The sequence below is a fragment of the Otolemur garnettii genome, unplaced genomic scaffold (assembly GCF_000181295.1).
Source record: "Otolemur garnettii isolate 467f Iridium unplaced genomic scaffold, OtoGar3 scaffold00009, whole genome shotgun sequence".
Classification (NCBI taxonomy): Eukaryota; Metazoa; Chordata; class Mammalia; order Primates; family Galagidae; genus Otolemur; species Otolemur garnettii.
Window position 1 is genome coordinate 23,380,915 of NW_003852404.1, and position 17,242 is coordinate 23,398,156.

General features: G+C 35.9%; 1 protein-coding gene across 3 annotated transcripts in view; it reads right to left on the bottom strand.

The window, feature by feature from the left end:
• ROBO1 (roundabout guidance receptor 1) overlaps positions 1-17,242 on the bottom strand; it is a 952,396-nt gene that overhangs the window by 100,547 nt on the left and 834,607 nt on the right. For all 3 annotated transcript variants that reach the window (XM_003783918.2, XM_003783920.2, XM_003783919.2), the window contains one exon: positions 16,791-16,918. In XM_003783918.2, the coding sequence (XP_003783966.1) occupies positions 16,791-16,918 (128 nt within the window). The remainder of the gene's footprint in view (positions 1-16,790; positions 16,919-17,242) is intronic.

Sequence of the window (17,242 nt, forward strand, 5' to 3'; positions counted from 1 at the left end):
AAAAAAAAAAAAAAAAAAAAAAAAATTTATTCAAGATGGATAAAAGATACATGAAATGAAAAATATCCTAGAAGAAAGTGTGAGAAAAACTCTTAAAGAGGTCAGGCTAGGGAAAGATTTCATGAGGAAGATGTCCGTGGCAATTGCAACAACAAAAAATACTAACAAACAGGATTCCATTAAACTGAAAAGTTGCTGCACAGCTAAGGACACAACAGTCAAAGGAAATAGACAACCTTCAGGATGGGAAGATATTTGCATTTTGCAAATCTGACAAAGGCCTGATAACTCGGATCTATAAAGAACTCAAATTAATCAACAACAAAAAAGAGCTAACAATCTCATCTGTCACGGGGCAAAAGACATGAAAAGAACCTTCTCTGAGGAAGACAGAATGGCTAACAAACAAGAAAAAATGCTCATTGTCCCTAATCATCAGAGAAATGGAAATCAAAACCACCCTGAGATACCACCTGACCCCAGTAAGATTAGTTCCCATCACAAAATTCGAAAGTGCAGATGCTGGTGTGGCTGTGGAGGGAGAGGATCACTTTTACACTGTTGATGGGATTGTAAAGTAATACGGCCTCTTTGGAAAGAAATATGCAGAATCCTCATGGAACTCAAATTAGATCCCCATTTGACACAACAATCCCACTACGAGGCATCTACCCATAAGGAAAAGGATCACTTTATCATAAGGACACATGCACTAGATTGTTTATCACAACTCAATTTTTAATTGCCAAGATGTGAAAACAACCTAAATGTCCCTCATTAGGAATGGATTGACAAGCTGTGGTATATGTATACTACAGAATAATATTCAGCCATAAAAAAGATGGTGACAGGGTGGCGCCTCTGGCTCAAAAGAGTAGGGTACTGGAGGTGGTGGGTTCAAATCCAGCCCCCGGCCAAAAAAAAAAAAAGATGGTGACATAACATCTTTAGTATTAACCTGGATGGAGTTGAAACACTTTCTTCTCCGTAAAGTATCATAAGAATGGAGAAGTAAATATCCAATGTACTCAATACTAACAGGAAGCCAGTAGCTACAATATAGTTCATGCCCACATAGGAGAAAGACTCATTGCAATTCAAGTTGGGGGGAGGGGAACTAAAGAAGGAGGAGAGGGGGGTTGGGATGCTTCTACTGAATGGGCACAGTGTAGGTGTGTAGGGCACACCTTTTGGGGGCAGGACATAGCTACAAGAGGAACTCTACCTAAGAAATTTAAATACTGTGACTTGGTTGTTTATAGCCTCACATTAAGCAGAAATTTATATTAAAGAAGCTGAATCATATCGGAATGCTCCATACTCTCACAGCAACCTTAACAGTCCTTGCAGAGCACGTAATTAGTTGAAAATTATACATTTGTGTGATTATTTTATAAATGTCTATCTCCCAAACTAACCTGCAGGCTTCATAAGAGCAACTGTTTTAACAACTTTTGGTCATTATTTCTCTAGAATTTATCAAGGTAAAGATGTTAGTCATACTGAAAATATCTTGTTGAAAGGTTGAATTACTGACAGTGATTTTCCTCTAGCTCAGTTGAATGCACTCACTCCTATACTTTTATAAATCCGTCTTTCATATTCTGCTGATACTATACACGTTCGTGTCTATCTCTTTTCTTCATTAGGCTGTACTAAGCTCTGCAAAGACAGGATCCCTGTCTTATGTGTTTGTACATCTTTCATAGTACCCTCCCTACTGTTTTGTACATAGAAAGAGTACAATAATTTGTTTGAAAAATTAAAATGCCTGTTTCCAAATGGTATATTTTATGGAGTCTCTAGAGTTTAGGTATATGATGGTTTAATGGTAACATAACTCAACTAAAAGTTAAACAGCTTTGGATTAAGATCCCCTCCCAATGTAATCATTGCTGGGGTCCTGTGTAAATGACATAAACCTCCAGCATCTCAGTTTAATAATAAAAAGTCATTGATGTTAGCTGACTGTGTGTCAGATCATATACTAGAAACTCCCTCAGCAACTCTGTTAGGAAGAATTCAATGTCCCAGTTTGGAAACACAGAATGTAAGAGGAGGAGGATTGGAATTCAGGTCCCTTCCAGCTCCTAAAGTCTTTGCTTTTTTGTGTTGAAGGATTTGTTTGCTATTTTAAGAGAAAGAGAGAGAGCAGAAAAACAGATAAACACTGATGTAATTTTGTTTCTGAAATTTTTGACTCCATGATCTAAACAAAATAACTTTCAGGAAGAAGTGTTTTAAATGTACAATGCGTATGTTAGTATGTTAGATAAACACATATGCATGATTATCTTGCACATACATGGGTGGGTTTCATGCATATGTGAAAACCTATATATAAAAGGTTTGGGGAATAGAAATAACTAATACTTTATTTTCCTGTAGAAACAGTGCTACGATATCCAATTACATCTCTAAAAATGATGTGATACAATCTTTTAGGACAATCACCATAAATGTCAAAGGGAGTGCCAAGGTAAATGATTTGTTAAGTCCTATTTATGTCTAATATTCAAAGTTTCAATAGTCCAGCACAGAAATATATATTTATTCCCAAGAAACCTAAATTAGGCTAAAATTATTTATTATCGATTGTATTTAGTGACTCAGTATATTTTTGGAGATTAAAAATTCTTAGGAAAAACACAGAAGCACATCCCATCTTTTTACTAATGACCTAAAAAATACTGTTTGAAATGACGATTTCATCATCCGCAAAATAACTTTTTAAAGGCACCATTGTGAAATGGTCTATCTGGTTTAATTGTGCAATGCTCTGAATTCTCTTATAATAACACTGGCTACACAAAATAAATGTCCTGAAGCTAACTTTAACAGCCATTTATGGATTTTCCTACTCTCATAAATCTGTTATGAAGCAATTACTCAGCTATATTTTGTCTTATTTCAGTATTTTCTGCAGGTGTGTTTATACTGGCACATTATTTATCAAGTCAGGAGAGTAACAGTTTAAAAGCAAATTAAAGCACTCTTGGTATTTTAATCAGGTTTGCAAACTTTACATATGATATTACAAAATGTTAACTTCCAACTTATAAAGAATCTTTTCTAAAGACTAAAATAGAATTACTTTATATTTTCAAACTATCATAATCTTTTCTAAAGACTAAAACAGAATTACTTTATATTTTTAAACTATCAAAATAAAGCCCAAAGGACACCCATGGTTAAGCCCTTGTAACAGGTAACTATTTTAATAATGACCCTGAAGTTTGGAACTTGCTGAAATGATTTGTGAATCTACAACCAATGAATATTTATCTATTAAAACATTTAAAATAACACAAGGAGGGAGGGAGGTGGGGGAAGGGGAGAGCAGAGAGAGAGAAGGAGGGAGGGGGGAAGGGAGGAGCAGAGAGAAGGAAGGAGCAGGTGGGGAAGGGAAGAGAAAACAGAGGGAAGGGGGGTGGGGAAGGGGAGACCAGAGACAGGGAAGGGGGTTGGGGGGTCACAGTGTGTGATACATCGTTTGGGGGCAGGACACAGTTATAAGAGGGACTTTACCTAACAAATGCAACCAGTGTAACCTGGCTCTTTGTACCCTCAATGAATCCCCAACAATAAAAAAAAAAAAAAATGGCAAGCAAATAATAAAAAGCCAATACATATGAATGCATAAAAAGTCAAATTTTTAATTTTCTTGCCTATGAAACATTCATGAGAAAAATGTGCCCTTAATGAACATAGTCAATAATTATCCCTTTAAAATTATTCTGTTTTAAGCAACTATATCAATCATTTAATGCACAAATATGGATAAAATACAGTAGATTAATGGGAATTAACTTAGAATTAATTATTTTACATAGGCTGGTATGTAATCCAACAAAACCATTTTAAGTCTTAAAATGACGTGAGACTGTTAGTAATAAACATTTTTAAATGAGCTGTCAATGACTAGAGGAAAAAGTAATTTATTTCTACAAATTTCATTCTGAGGCTGAGTAATTTAGATTTTATAGATCCATGCAACTCAATTACATATTTCCATGCTGATGCCATTATTTCAGAATGCTGGTTGCTAAAGACAGTCATTCAGCTACACGTCTGTACAACTGCGCCATGAGAAAACCTTACCCGCTGTTATGTAGATGAATAAATCACGTAAAGCTCAGAACAGAATGGAAGGCTTAGGCTATGCTACTTACTAGCATGGTGCTGTGTCATTATTTGCCGCAGAATCATCTTACATGTCAATTATTTCTTGTACAAGACTGGCCTACTTATTTCATTTAATGTTTGCCTAGTGCACATTAAGACAGTACTTCAAATTCTCTAGAGGTAGGCCATGTAGAGAATGCTTACCATTTTGATTAACTTATATGATTTGTATCAGTTATTTTAAAATCACTGAAAGCAACCCAAAACCTTTATGCATGAATGAAAGAAAGCTAAGGGAATGTCTCATCTTTAGCAATCATTAGGGTCAAATTGGCTATTTCTTTAAGCTACAAGAACACAGAAAGTTCCTTATGCCTCCTGAAAAAGAAAAAGGCACAAAATAGTAGGCAAAATCCTACTGAGTCTTAATGAAATCAAACACCATAAGAAACCAGCAGGATGGTGCTCAGTTTCCTATTTACACCACTGGATCAGAACAGTTAGGAGAGGGAGCGATTCTCACAAATCATTCCCTTGTTACATTCTGTAGCGGGGATTTCATTCCATCTCTGGTCTTGGCTGATGGCATTTTACTTTGAAGCTTGTTCTCAAAGAGGGCAGTTGTCAATACTGATTCTTTGAAAGTTTCATCATATGTTATCTTTTTTAGGTTGTCTTTTTACACTCACAAGTCTATTATCCCCATCAGCCACCGTAGTCTGCCGTTGAATACTTTTTAAATTATTATTATTAGCTACAAACAAAAACAAGAAGAAAAAGAAAGAAGACAAGGAGGAGGAGGAAGAAGAATAGGAAGGGGAATTGGAGGAGCAGAAGCAGCAGGAACATACACCAAAAAACCTACAACCAATTTGTAGGAACAGCATTTTGAGTAAGACTCTTGAATTCATTATCAAGAGCAACCATGTATGCAGGAGGTGGTCCATGTGTATATGTTGCATTGAATATATATGTTATATCCCCAACCCCTGAAGCACTATTCACTGTAGCACTACTGACTTTTTACTGGGCCTTTGTGCATTATTGCCACATGTCCTTAAAAGTCATTCCCCACAGAATCAGTCTGCTGTGTCTTGTCAGAGCCTGGCAAACAGCATCCTACATATATCAAGGTTCTTAGAGTCATCAAGTAAAGCTTTGGGAGGTCTCATAATATGTGTTTAAATGTCGATGAACTCACAGTTCTTGACCAGGATCTTGGAATATAGCAAATCTAACTTGAACCTGCAAAAAGGCCTCTTGACACTATTAATTTTGGCTTAGACTCAAATAACGATGTTAGTGGTCAAAAAGAATGCACTATTATACTGCCAGCTTTTCTCAAATCGGCAGTTTAAGGAAACTGTTCCAACCAATGATTTAAATAAAGTCTACGTCAAAGAAAGGAAATTCAGAACCGAAGGACCTAGTTTTTTCTCTCATTACTTCTTTTATGCCTAGCTATCATCTAAACTCCAAAATGTCATCTGATTCTTACAGAAAGGCCTCAGATGCTGATAGAAAGTTAAACACAGTGAGCTCTATTTATGGAAACCACAAATTTAGAAAATAGGCCTTCATTCCCCCAGAGTTTGTTTTTAAATGCATGTTTTTAAAAGTTTATGCCCTACAACCAGCAATAAAATCTACAGTAAGACATATTGTTTACTTTTACCTAAATTTTAATTTTATATTCTGAAATAATTTTCTAGTGCTCCATTATAAAAACCATACATGCACACAGCATGTTACCCTGAGTAAGAGGGGTAGCATGTATCTTATTTTCAAAGTTGTAATTTCACATGCTACAAAATAGTCAAATGCACCTGTGTGAGTTCTTTGGATAGATTATGCCTTCTAATCCATCTTTTCAAGACTAAATTATACCGAAGTTATTGTTGAAGACAATCTATCTAAATGAATTTTATTTTCAGTTAATTAAAAGATTTTCATACGAAGATTGTATTACTGGAATGAGCAACAGACATATTTAATACTATTTACTCTATCAAGAAATTTAGCAGCATTGAATATACCAGGAAGGATAATAATTATGTTAAAGATCACGAGGAACCACATTAATTATGAATCTGCTTAATCAAAGAAGTGAATTTATTATTTGGGTCTCAAATGCATATGTGCAAAAAACTAATACAAGCAAAAAATACTTTTAAATGCACAATTTCTTATTATACTTTATTTACGCATTGTTATCTAAAACAACTAGAATAAAAATTGACATCCATAAGTTTTGATAATATTTATTGAGAAATATTTATTGCATGTCTATGTAGAGCATTTTGGTAGATACAGACATAACTCAGACCCTAATCCTTTCAGACGTGTAAAGACAGGCAGGTGAGGATACCAAAGGTAGGTGAAATAATGATTCTGACACATGTAAGACACTAAAAGGATGATTTAAAAATGTAAATGAGTCCCACATTTCATGTTCATTGATTCATAAAGAGCCACAACGAACCCATGAAAGAAGCATTTTTTTTTTTTTTTAATGCAGTTTTTGGCTGGGGCTGGGTTTGAACCCATCACCTCTGGCATATGCGACCAGCGCCCTACTCCTTTGAGCCACAGGCACCACCCAAAAGAAGCATTTTTATCCCCATTTTACGGATGAGGAATTTGAAACTCAGAAATGTAATAACTTCCGTATTCATCATTTGAATACAAGTGTGTCTATCCGGAAAAGCTGTGCTAATTAACTTCTACCCCATAAAATGTTTCCTAACAGGAGGGGGAAAAAAAAGATATCTTCTAACCCATTTCCCCCCAATTTTAATTCTCTATGTGCCCAATAACACAACCAGAATCTGATGGATTTTAAATTCTGTTCTGGAGGAAGCTTATGAGAAAAAATAATAGCAATGACAATTGTGTTTACATAAGAACTCCATAATTCACAACCCACTTTACGGAAATTAATTATTTTATGAATTGTCTTAATTTACCTTCCCATCAGCTCACCGATATTTATCTTACATGTACACTCCTTTTTTAAACAAGTAAGAACACTGAATCTCAGGAAGTTGAGTGACTTGCCTGGTGTATAAGGAGGGCAGGTAATTAATTTGCTCACATAGAAAATATTATACACAGCATGAAGGTTACTGTGATGGTTAATTTTATGTGTCAACTTGACTGGGTTAAAGAATACCCAGTTTAGTGGCATAACATAATTTCTGGTGAGTCTGTGAGGACTTTTCCAGGAGAGATTAACATTTGATTCAGTAGACTGAGTTTAAAAAAAAAAACTGCCCTCACCAATGTGGGAAGGTATCGTCCAGTCTTGAGGGTCTGGATAGAAAAAAGGCATAAGAAGGTCAAATATGCTCTCTCTTTTGGTGCTAGGACATATATCTTTTCCTTCCTTCACTTGTCAGAACTCCAAGTTCTCAGGCCTTTGAACTTGGACTAAATTATACCACCTCCTTTCCTGTCTCTCCAGCTTGCAGATGGCAGATGTTGGGACTTCTCAGCCCCTATAATCAAGGAACTAATTCCCCAAACAAATCCCCTCTCGTGTACCTACTTATATAGTGTATATCCTACTGGGTTTGTTTTTCTGGAGGCCCATGGTTAAAACGGATGCCTCTGAGACTGCAGTTAGCAAGAGTAAGAAGGCAATGTAATCAAAGTGTGTGCCTAAGGGACTCACAGACAAGCAGAGCAGACATTGAAATGCTCTAAGAGCAGGGCGAGCATGTAACAGGTGCATGAATGGGAGACACTGAACCCCACTGCGGGAGGATGCTTCTCTGAGCTGAGCCCCAGGACAGGAGTATCAGTAGAAGACAGGGAAGGTGGGAAGTGGGGGCATTTTAGACTAAGGAGCCGACATAATAAAAAGCTCAGAGGCGGTCCATTCATGAACAAAGATAGAAACACGGCAGGCAAGGAATGACAAGATAGGAGGCCAGGATTATCCAAAGTACTTTGCATTTTCTCCTGGAGAGATATTTCATGGAAGAAACCAATAAATTAGAATTGTATTTTAGGAAGATGAGTCTGTTGTAGGGAGGACGAATTCTATAGGACGAGATGGAGGTAAGGAAAGTGGTACTGGGAGATGTTACAGGCCTGAATTAGTGCAATGGTAAAAATGTAAGAGAGCTACGAAAAGAGTTGAGAACTATTTAAAAGGCAAAATAAGTAGGACTTTGTAGTGACTGATTGAGTGAGACGTGGGGAAAATAGGAACTTGAAGGATAGTGACTCTGCCCACTGGCTGTGTCTCTGCAGGCTGCACTGCTGACCACTGACAGGAAGAACAGGAGAGAATTCAGCTTCTGATTCCTACTCCACTCTCATTTTCACATCATAACTTTTATAGTCTGTGAATTAATACTTACAGTCTGGGTTAGTAGAAACCTAAAAGATTTGACAAAGCTCTGACAGCCGTTTCTTGTTTTACTGAGAGTTATAATTGCTTTTCAATTCTTAGCTCATTCAGGCACTGACTGGGGGTCAATCATAAATTGCAGCATCCTAGATATTTCAGCATAATTTCTTTTCTGAAGCATGGAGTTTATCACACACAGCAGCAAGAGACTCTAGGAAACATCCCATTAGTAGCAATTAAGTCAGCCAAAGGACAGTCTTCTTTTTTTTTTTCTTGCATTTGTGTCTCTCTTGTTTCATGTCAACCTCATGACATGAGATGAAGGCTCAGCCTTCAAGAAGCAGTCACTGGTTGATCAATCCTAATGAGAAAGTGTTATGCTCCTTCATTGTGGAGTTGGCATAAATACTTATGGGAAGCATCAGACAAATCCACATTCCATAGAATATGATTAGTAGAATGCACATCCTTTTGATAATCCATTTTAATATCCCTATTGTATAGCAACAGTAAATTTAAAGAGATAGCAACATAATTCACGATACCATATTTTATAGTTAAAGAATAAAATGAGGGACTGGGGTGGGGGAGGAGGAGGGTGAGGGAATGGGGGTGACAGTATGGCACATCTCTTGAGGATGGGACACAATTACAAGAGGAACTTTACCTAATAAACACAATTAGTGTAACCTAATTCTGTGCACCCTCAATGAATCCCAAACTATATACATATCTGAAGATGAAACTGAGAGACTGGAGTAATTTCATGTCAAGGGAAGAAAAATGGACAAGCACTTATGGGAGAATAGCTGCGATTTCACAGAAACCCCATTCATCTGATAACAGAGCGTCACCTAATTTGGCAATGCTTGGCACCTGCCTTTTCTTTTAGCATAGCTGTGGTGGAAAGAGGAGAAAAGCAACTGTTTCTTGAGTTTCAGAGACTGACTGGTCCCTGTGAGAAGCCTAGTGAGGAGGGTAGTGGGGTGTGAGCTGAGATCTAAATGTATAGTTTCCTGTTTCTGAGTGGCCCAGCACACGGGCCTCAAGGGAAACGAGAGAAGTAAATGTCCTTTAGTTCCCATTGCAAGGGAGAAACAAAAATGGGAGTGGAGTTTCTTAATGGTTCAAACTCGGGGAGATAAAAGGTGATTGCCTGGGAGATGGCTGGGGTACAGAAATCCGCTTTCAGTTCAGTTTCCTGTGACTGATGGGACGCAGCGATGGGAACACGATCACTCTGGGGCTAGTCCCAAATGTACTTTGGAAATGAAATTGTGACAGTAAGAGGAGCTGCTTTATCTGTGGAGCTCCGTGGGGAGTGGAAAGATTAATAATGCCATCTAGTTTGCCCTGTTTAAGCAATGAGCATCACTGAAGGAAAGAATCATCAGAAATCTTAGAGGTCGAGGACAAATTCAGAAATAGGAGAAATTCAAAGTCTAAACTACATTCCAGGTGGCTTTACCATCTTTCTTCAGGGGTGGTGCTTTCAAATATGGACTGAGTTTAAAAGCCATCAACATGATCATGTCAGAAAACAACTTATGAATTTTATAGGGTTTGCTATTATTAATATAACAAATGCAATTATTTTTCTTTCTTTATTTTTTAAGTATTTTGAAGCTGTATCCACCATGCTTTTTCTAAAGTCTACCTTCAACTAAAGGGGGACAAAAAAACACTGTCTTTTAAAATTAACCATAAATTAGTTCTAAAATAAAACCAAGTAACATAATTTAACTTGCTATCATCTGATTCCAAGAAGAACCCCAGGGCCCACCTTGGTAAGCATCTAATAAGGTCCTAATGGGTTTAGAATAAGGTAGTAAAAGAGCATGAAAACAAACCTGGGACCATTCTCAAACACCAAGGGGAGGCATGAATTTTAGCAGTTTCAATGGCACACTGTTTACAGGGGAGCCTCTGTGCACCTATATTGTGCTGGTCAGACTTTATAGGTATGTCCCAACCTATAAAATACCACAAATACCAAATACCACAGTATATATCCCTTTCCTTAAATGATGGGGGCCATTATGCACTATGAAACACCAGTTCAAGGAATAATCTACTCCTATCAAGACAGAGGCAGCAATCTTAACTCTTGTCAAATTCAGACATTAACATTCAAATATAACAAGGTAATGAATCAAAATTGAGGCAACTTTTCTTTTAAAAGATGATTTTCATTTGTGTATTTTAGGTTCACAAAGAGAATTCTTGAGAAGATATACAATGTTATACATATGGGGAAATAGAAACTCAGGCAAATACTAAGTATCAATGTAACAAACTGCTGGCTTAAATTTATAGGTAATTAAATTTTGATTAGTCCAGAAAATGATTTAGTATGAAGTTCAGGTTAATTCAATTTTCTGGCTAACCTGGAGTGTAGCAAAAATACTTTTCTGCTATAATTACTCTAATCAGAATTTTTTATTTGTCATGTAATGAATATTAATTATTCTTTCATAGGTCAAACTCCTGCAGCATCTTTGAATCTGACAATTAGTTATTCTAATTATTAGTTTCAATAATAAGCCAAAATTGACATGCAAGTTAAAAGAAATCAAGATATGCTTTTTTCTTGTCTAAATATTTACAGAGCCCAGAAGAAATATATATATATATATGTATACATATATATATGTATATGTAAGTATATCTATCTATATCTATATCTATATCTATATATATTTTTTGAGACAGAGTCTTACTCCGTTGTCCTTGGTAGAGTGCCATAGCATCACAGCTCACAGCAACCTCAAACTCTTGGGCATAAGCGATTCTCTTGCCTCAGTCTCCCAAGTTGCTGGGACTACAGGTCCCTGCCATAACACCTGGCTATTTTTTGTTGCAGTTGTCATTGTTCTTTACCTGGCTTGGGCTGGGTTCAAACCCACCAGCCTTGTTGTATGTGGCTGATGCCGTAACCACTGTACTATGGGCGCCAAGCCCAAGAAATATATTTTTAATCCAAAACTTTCTAACATCTCCAAATTTTATTACAAGTTGACTTTTTCTCCAAGTAAAATAGAATTTTTAAATAATCAGTATATTTATTTGAGCCAAAATTCAAAATTCTTTTTTTTTAATTTTCTTTCCTTTTTTTTTTCTTTTAAGACACAGTCTTGCTCAGGTGCTAGGGCCAGAGTATGGTGAGGTCATCATAGCTCTGCAACCTCAAACTCCTGAACTCAAACAACCCCCTGCCCCAGCCTGCCACATTGCGGGGACTACGGGCATGTGCCACCATGTGCGCTATTTATTTATTTATTTATTTATTTATCTTTAGGTAAAGGTAGGGTCTTGCTCTTGCTCTTACTCAGGCTAGTCTGGAACTCCTGGCTTCAAGCAGTCCTCCTGCCTCAGGCTCCCCAAAGTGCCTGGATTATAGGTGCAATCCTCACTAGCCTCTGATTCAAAATTCTGATTTGACTTTAACATTCTTCTACTCAGGAAGGAGTAACCCAAGCAATGTTATGCCAGGTGTGGTATGGGTTTTGGGGACGCAATGTCTGTTGTCAGCAGGGTATGACCTCATACTGTAGCTTCCCAGTGATCATGAGCTTTTGAGGATATTTGCTCAAAGATAAATCATACTAGTATCAGTATGAATTATAAGGAAATACTATTTTATAGATAAATAAACTGAGGTGCTGAGAATCTTAAAAAAAAAAAAAAAGAAAAGAAAAACAGTCACTCTTAGAGGTAATGGTTAAATGCCCCTGCCTAAGTATTTTCCTATAATGATAATATTCCGATACGCATACAATGCAATCTTTTAGAATAATATTTATTCCCAAATGGTCATGACTTTTACTTATATGTCTAGTTATTTTAAAAAATTTCAACATATGCTAGCACTACCATATCCAATGAAAATTTTTAAAAATGAAAATATGTTTAACATTTGAGAAAAGTTTTTAATAATTTGCTGTATTATAAATTGTCACAACTACATTAGTACTTTAGCTTTTTCCTTTGCACTGAGAGTTACTTAGATGGAATTTTTTTTTTTTTTTTGGAGACAGAGCCTCAACCTATCCCCCTGGGTGGAGTGCCGTGGCATCACAGCTCACAGCAACCTCCAACTCCTGGGCTCAAGTGAGTCTCCTGCCTCAGCCTCCCAAGTAGCTGGGACCACAGGCGCCCGCCACAATGCCTGGCCATTTTTTGGTTGCTGCCATCATTGTTGTTTGGCGGGCCCGGGCTGGATTCGAACCCGCCACCTTAGGTGTATGTGGCTGGTGCCTTAGCCGCTTGAGCCACAGGCGCCGAGCCTACTTAGATGGAATTATTTAAAACTGACCATTTTCCTTACTAAGTAATCAAGATTGAAATTAAGTAAAAGAGTTATCAAAAATAATAATACTCATATGAGTATACAGCTTATTTACAAAACATTTACTCTGCAACAGACAATATATTAAATATTTTTAACTATATATAGTTAAAAAATTATATATGTGTGTGTATATATATACACACACACACACACACTTTAATTTAATCCTTATAAAAATGCTATGAGTTTGGTATTATTACTATACTCATTTTATATATTGATTAACTGAGCCTCAGGAAGTTCACATAAACTCTTCTAGGACATATAGTTGTGAACAACACAAGCAAGTTTTGATTAAATTCTGCCTAACTTCAATGTCCACGCTTTTAGCTACACCATTCTCTTATTTAACATGCTTCTTCCAGGGCCGGTAAGTGTCAAACTATAAGGAAACTTTTAAAGCTCTTTATTCTTTCTGTTAGTTCAAGTAACTCCTCATTCTTTACATTCATGAACTTCCTTGTTCATAAAAAAAAAAAAAAAAAAATTTCTATGTCCCAATGCAGATCTCCTAAATTAATTCTCTGGACATTATGCCTGATAATCGTGATTTAATGAGGAACTTCAGGTCAGTTTAAGAAATTCTTTTTAGCCCCAGGCTTTCCTCTGTTCCTTTTTGTTCAAAACATTTTATTGTATTTATAATATTTAAAGTATAGAATATGATGTTATGAGACCCATATAGATAGTAAAGTACTTTGTTCACTTTTCAAAATAGACCCTCAGGTAGTATCATTCATAAACGGCAATCTCTTCCAATTCTATCTAGTAGAGCTTATGTTTTGCCTTAGGATGTGCCTGTGCTGCTTCTATCACTGGAACAGAAGTTTAGAATGCATATTCATATTTCTAAATTTAATAGTTATGTATTAGGTAAAGCACCTCCTAGATATTCAGGACCATGCTAAACATTGTGAAGAATATACAAGTCAGAAAGTTAAGAAATGCCCCAGAGTCAAGAAAGGAATGTTTACAGGTTTACATTATGTGTATACGTGTATATATAATATATAAATATAAATATATGTCAGATGGAGTCTACAAAGGAGCAGAACTTGGGATCTCAGTGAGAAAATGGAAAAAAATAATTTTCCAATCATCATTCTTTTCATGATGCTGGAACTAATTACATCTGTAATAGGCAAGAACATCATACATCCACTCTTATCTAAGATAAGTTTTTCCTCATAACCTTTACCTGCAGTAATATGGTTTGGCTGCCCTACAATTAGTTCTCCAAATTAAATACCTGTTCACTGAATGAGGGGTGAGGGAGAGGAAGATTCTTTTTAAGCTCATACTTAGTCCAACAGTGTCTTTTAAAAATAGACTATCTGAGGCTACAGATAGTCTATTTTTAAAAGACCTTTTATGTCTACATGGATGGAGCTGGAAAATATTCTTCTTAGTAAAGTATCTCAGGAGTGGAAACAAAAATATCCAATGTACTCAGTACTACTGTGAAACTAATTTACAATCACTCACACATGCATGTGAAAAATGAAACACAACTATAGCCTAAGGATGAAGGAGGGAAGGGGAGGGAGAGGGGAAAGGAGGGGGTGGGATGATATAAGGAAGGTTGGTATGGGGATCACACCTATGGAGCATATTGCAAGTACAAGTTGGATCTATCAGGTGTAGAGCATAAATGTCTTAATCCTGTAACTGGATAAAAGTGGTGAAGACTATGTTGCTTAGTAGGATGTAAGCACTCCAATTTGTACAAATAATCAACACATTGAATCCTATAATGGCAAAAATGTATTTATAGTCTATGTACGAATGACTTAATAAAAAACAATTAAAATAGACTATTGCAAAACACAAGAGAAAAATGTGAAACTACTGAATTTCTTACTGCAATCATTTCTGATAGCACGGATTCATTTCTAATGAGTTTCCTTTGTAGTAACTAGTATTTAATCTCAAAGGAAGAAAAAAGACATAACTTCTCAAGTTTCCTTTGAATGTTTTTTCTTAGTAAGCTTTTGCAGTTGGGGATCATGTTACTTTCCTTAACATGTTGTATTTATTATTCCAGCATGTTAAAAATGTTTTAACAGTGATGTTAATAAGCTTATTTTGTTTTAATATTGAGCAAAACAATATACTCTCAACTATATACACATCTTTCACAAGTTTATAGAAAACTCACTGCAGTTAAAATGAGAACTTCCCAATTCATCAAGTAGTTCTGGATTTGATCATTTGTACCCAATTTCCATCAAAATCCAGGCTTACAGAGAAAGAATTCCATATGGAAAACTTAAGGCTGAATGAGCTTTGGAATTGAGTTTAAAATTGCAGGAAGACTCCCACTGTTTCACTTGAGCTGTCTAAAAAAAAAAAAAAAAAAAAAAAAGAAAAGAAAAAGAAAAAAAATGACAGGGAGAAATTCTATTTTGATTTCAATGTCCACTGTATACACAGCAGAATGACTATTATTTATAAAACAGCATCGGGCACCTAGTTAGGTGAAAAACTGTTAAAACATAAAGTGAAATACATTTCACTGACTAATGTGACAGGCAATCCCTCTCTCTGTCATGATTGCCTGGAGATAGACACACCTTTGCATGTCTTGTATTCATCCTGGCTACTTTCACTTCCTCTGGAGGGCTTTTGAACTTGGATTTGACACCTCTTAAATTTATGCTTTCTCTAAATGTGAAGAGGTTTTCTTTTCATAGGATTTTAGCCTTACTTGGAGTTCAAGTCTAACTCAGATTAAAGAGAAGTAGTCTTGGCTTTAGAAATTCAGTGTTTGTTCTTGAACTTTTTTTTCTTTGTTTTTATGAGGTTAAGCTAAAAACCCCAAAGTGGGACATAATGGCTTTAGAGACAGGAAGGAAATATTCTTTATTCTTTTTTTTTCCATGTAAAAAGTCCACAAGGCTCTTCTGTTGAAAATGCACAGTAGAAGCGCTCCCTCAAAAGCCACTTTCCCCCCCTCTTAATAGCCTTAGAAGAGGCAGCGTTCAGAAAAGATGACAGCATCAAGGGCTGCTAATGTTAGACCACGAAACAAGCTAAGGGATTTATGGCTAAAACCCCTATTTACTATTTATACTTGTCAAAATAGGCATTTTTTTCCCCACCAATAAAATATTTTGAGGTCATTGCCTGTGAAATTCCACAAGAAACAATTTTTCTCCCAAAAAAGAAAAATAAAAAATAAGAGAAAGTTCTTAGATGAGACGTGACATAGTTAGAAATACTTAATATGACATCATGAAGAAAGAAAATACAGGATTACAAGAATGAAAAACATTTGGCTTGTGCATACAAAGAAGGCCATGGAACCTTTTTTGCCTATCAGTTTAAGACTAACTTTCCAAAAACCTTGTAGCCATAGGACATGGTATCTGTGTGAGCTCATATCACACCCAATAATAAATCTTTATTAAAATTATCGAAGTATGAATGCAATTAATTCACTCAGGAAATATTTATTAAGTGTGAGGTACTGTGTGCATAGAAAAAAAAATTGCAAAGCCCCTATTCTGGGGATGGATTGATCTTACATTCTAGAGGGGAATAGAATCCTCCTGTTTTGTGTTATGAACTGTACAGACCCTTGAAAGGATACGACCTAAAGTAATGAAAGATTTGTTTTCCTTCAAAAATAAAAGTTTTCAATTTCAATGACATTTAGTTGTCATTTAGTCAAAAGATGAGAAAGGTTCTATGTTTGAAGATCCAGAGATCAAAGCACCTGGTGTTCTTCTTGACCAAGATAGAATTCTCTGTAATTTTGAAAATTTAATTCAGTTTTCCTGTAATCCTTACAGAGCCCTTGCAGGCAAAGCAATGTTTCTTTAAATATGTTTAAAAGTGTTTAAAGCAATATTTAAAGTCTATACTTAATATAGGCTAATAGATAATATATTCTTCAAATATCAACATTACATTTCATACAATAAAACAACCGCAACAGAGTTCCCCAATACCTACCTTGAACAGTCAGAGTAGCAGACGCTTCAGCTTTTCCAACCATATTTTCTGCAACACAAGTATATGATCCCATGTCGCCAGCCATAACCTTCCGAATTTTTAAAGTATGATCATCTCGGATTTCATATCTAATGACAACAAAACAAAGCATATTCGAATGACTTCCTAATTGAAAAATCTCATCATCATGGACATTTAATATGTCCAAATAATTTAACATTGGATACGTTAAACTTTCTTTTCCTGCCCTACTATAAACCAACTCCTTCTCCTAACACATCTATCTATCTTCCTTTATTAGTTCTCTATAACAAATAAGCCATCCAATTTGTCCATTAGTTTCAAGAATTTCTCTCCAATGTTAGAGCTCTGTCTTCATCTCAACTCCCAGTTCAGACAATTTACCTCTCTTACCTGGACAACCGCAAAAACAGTATCCTTGCCCCTAACCT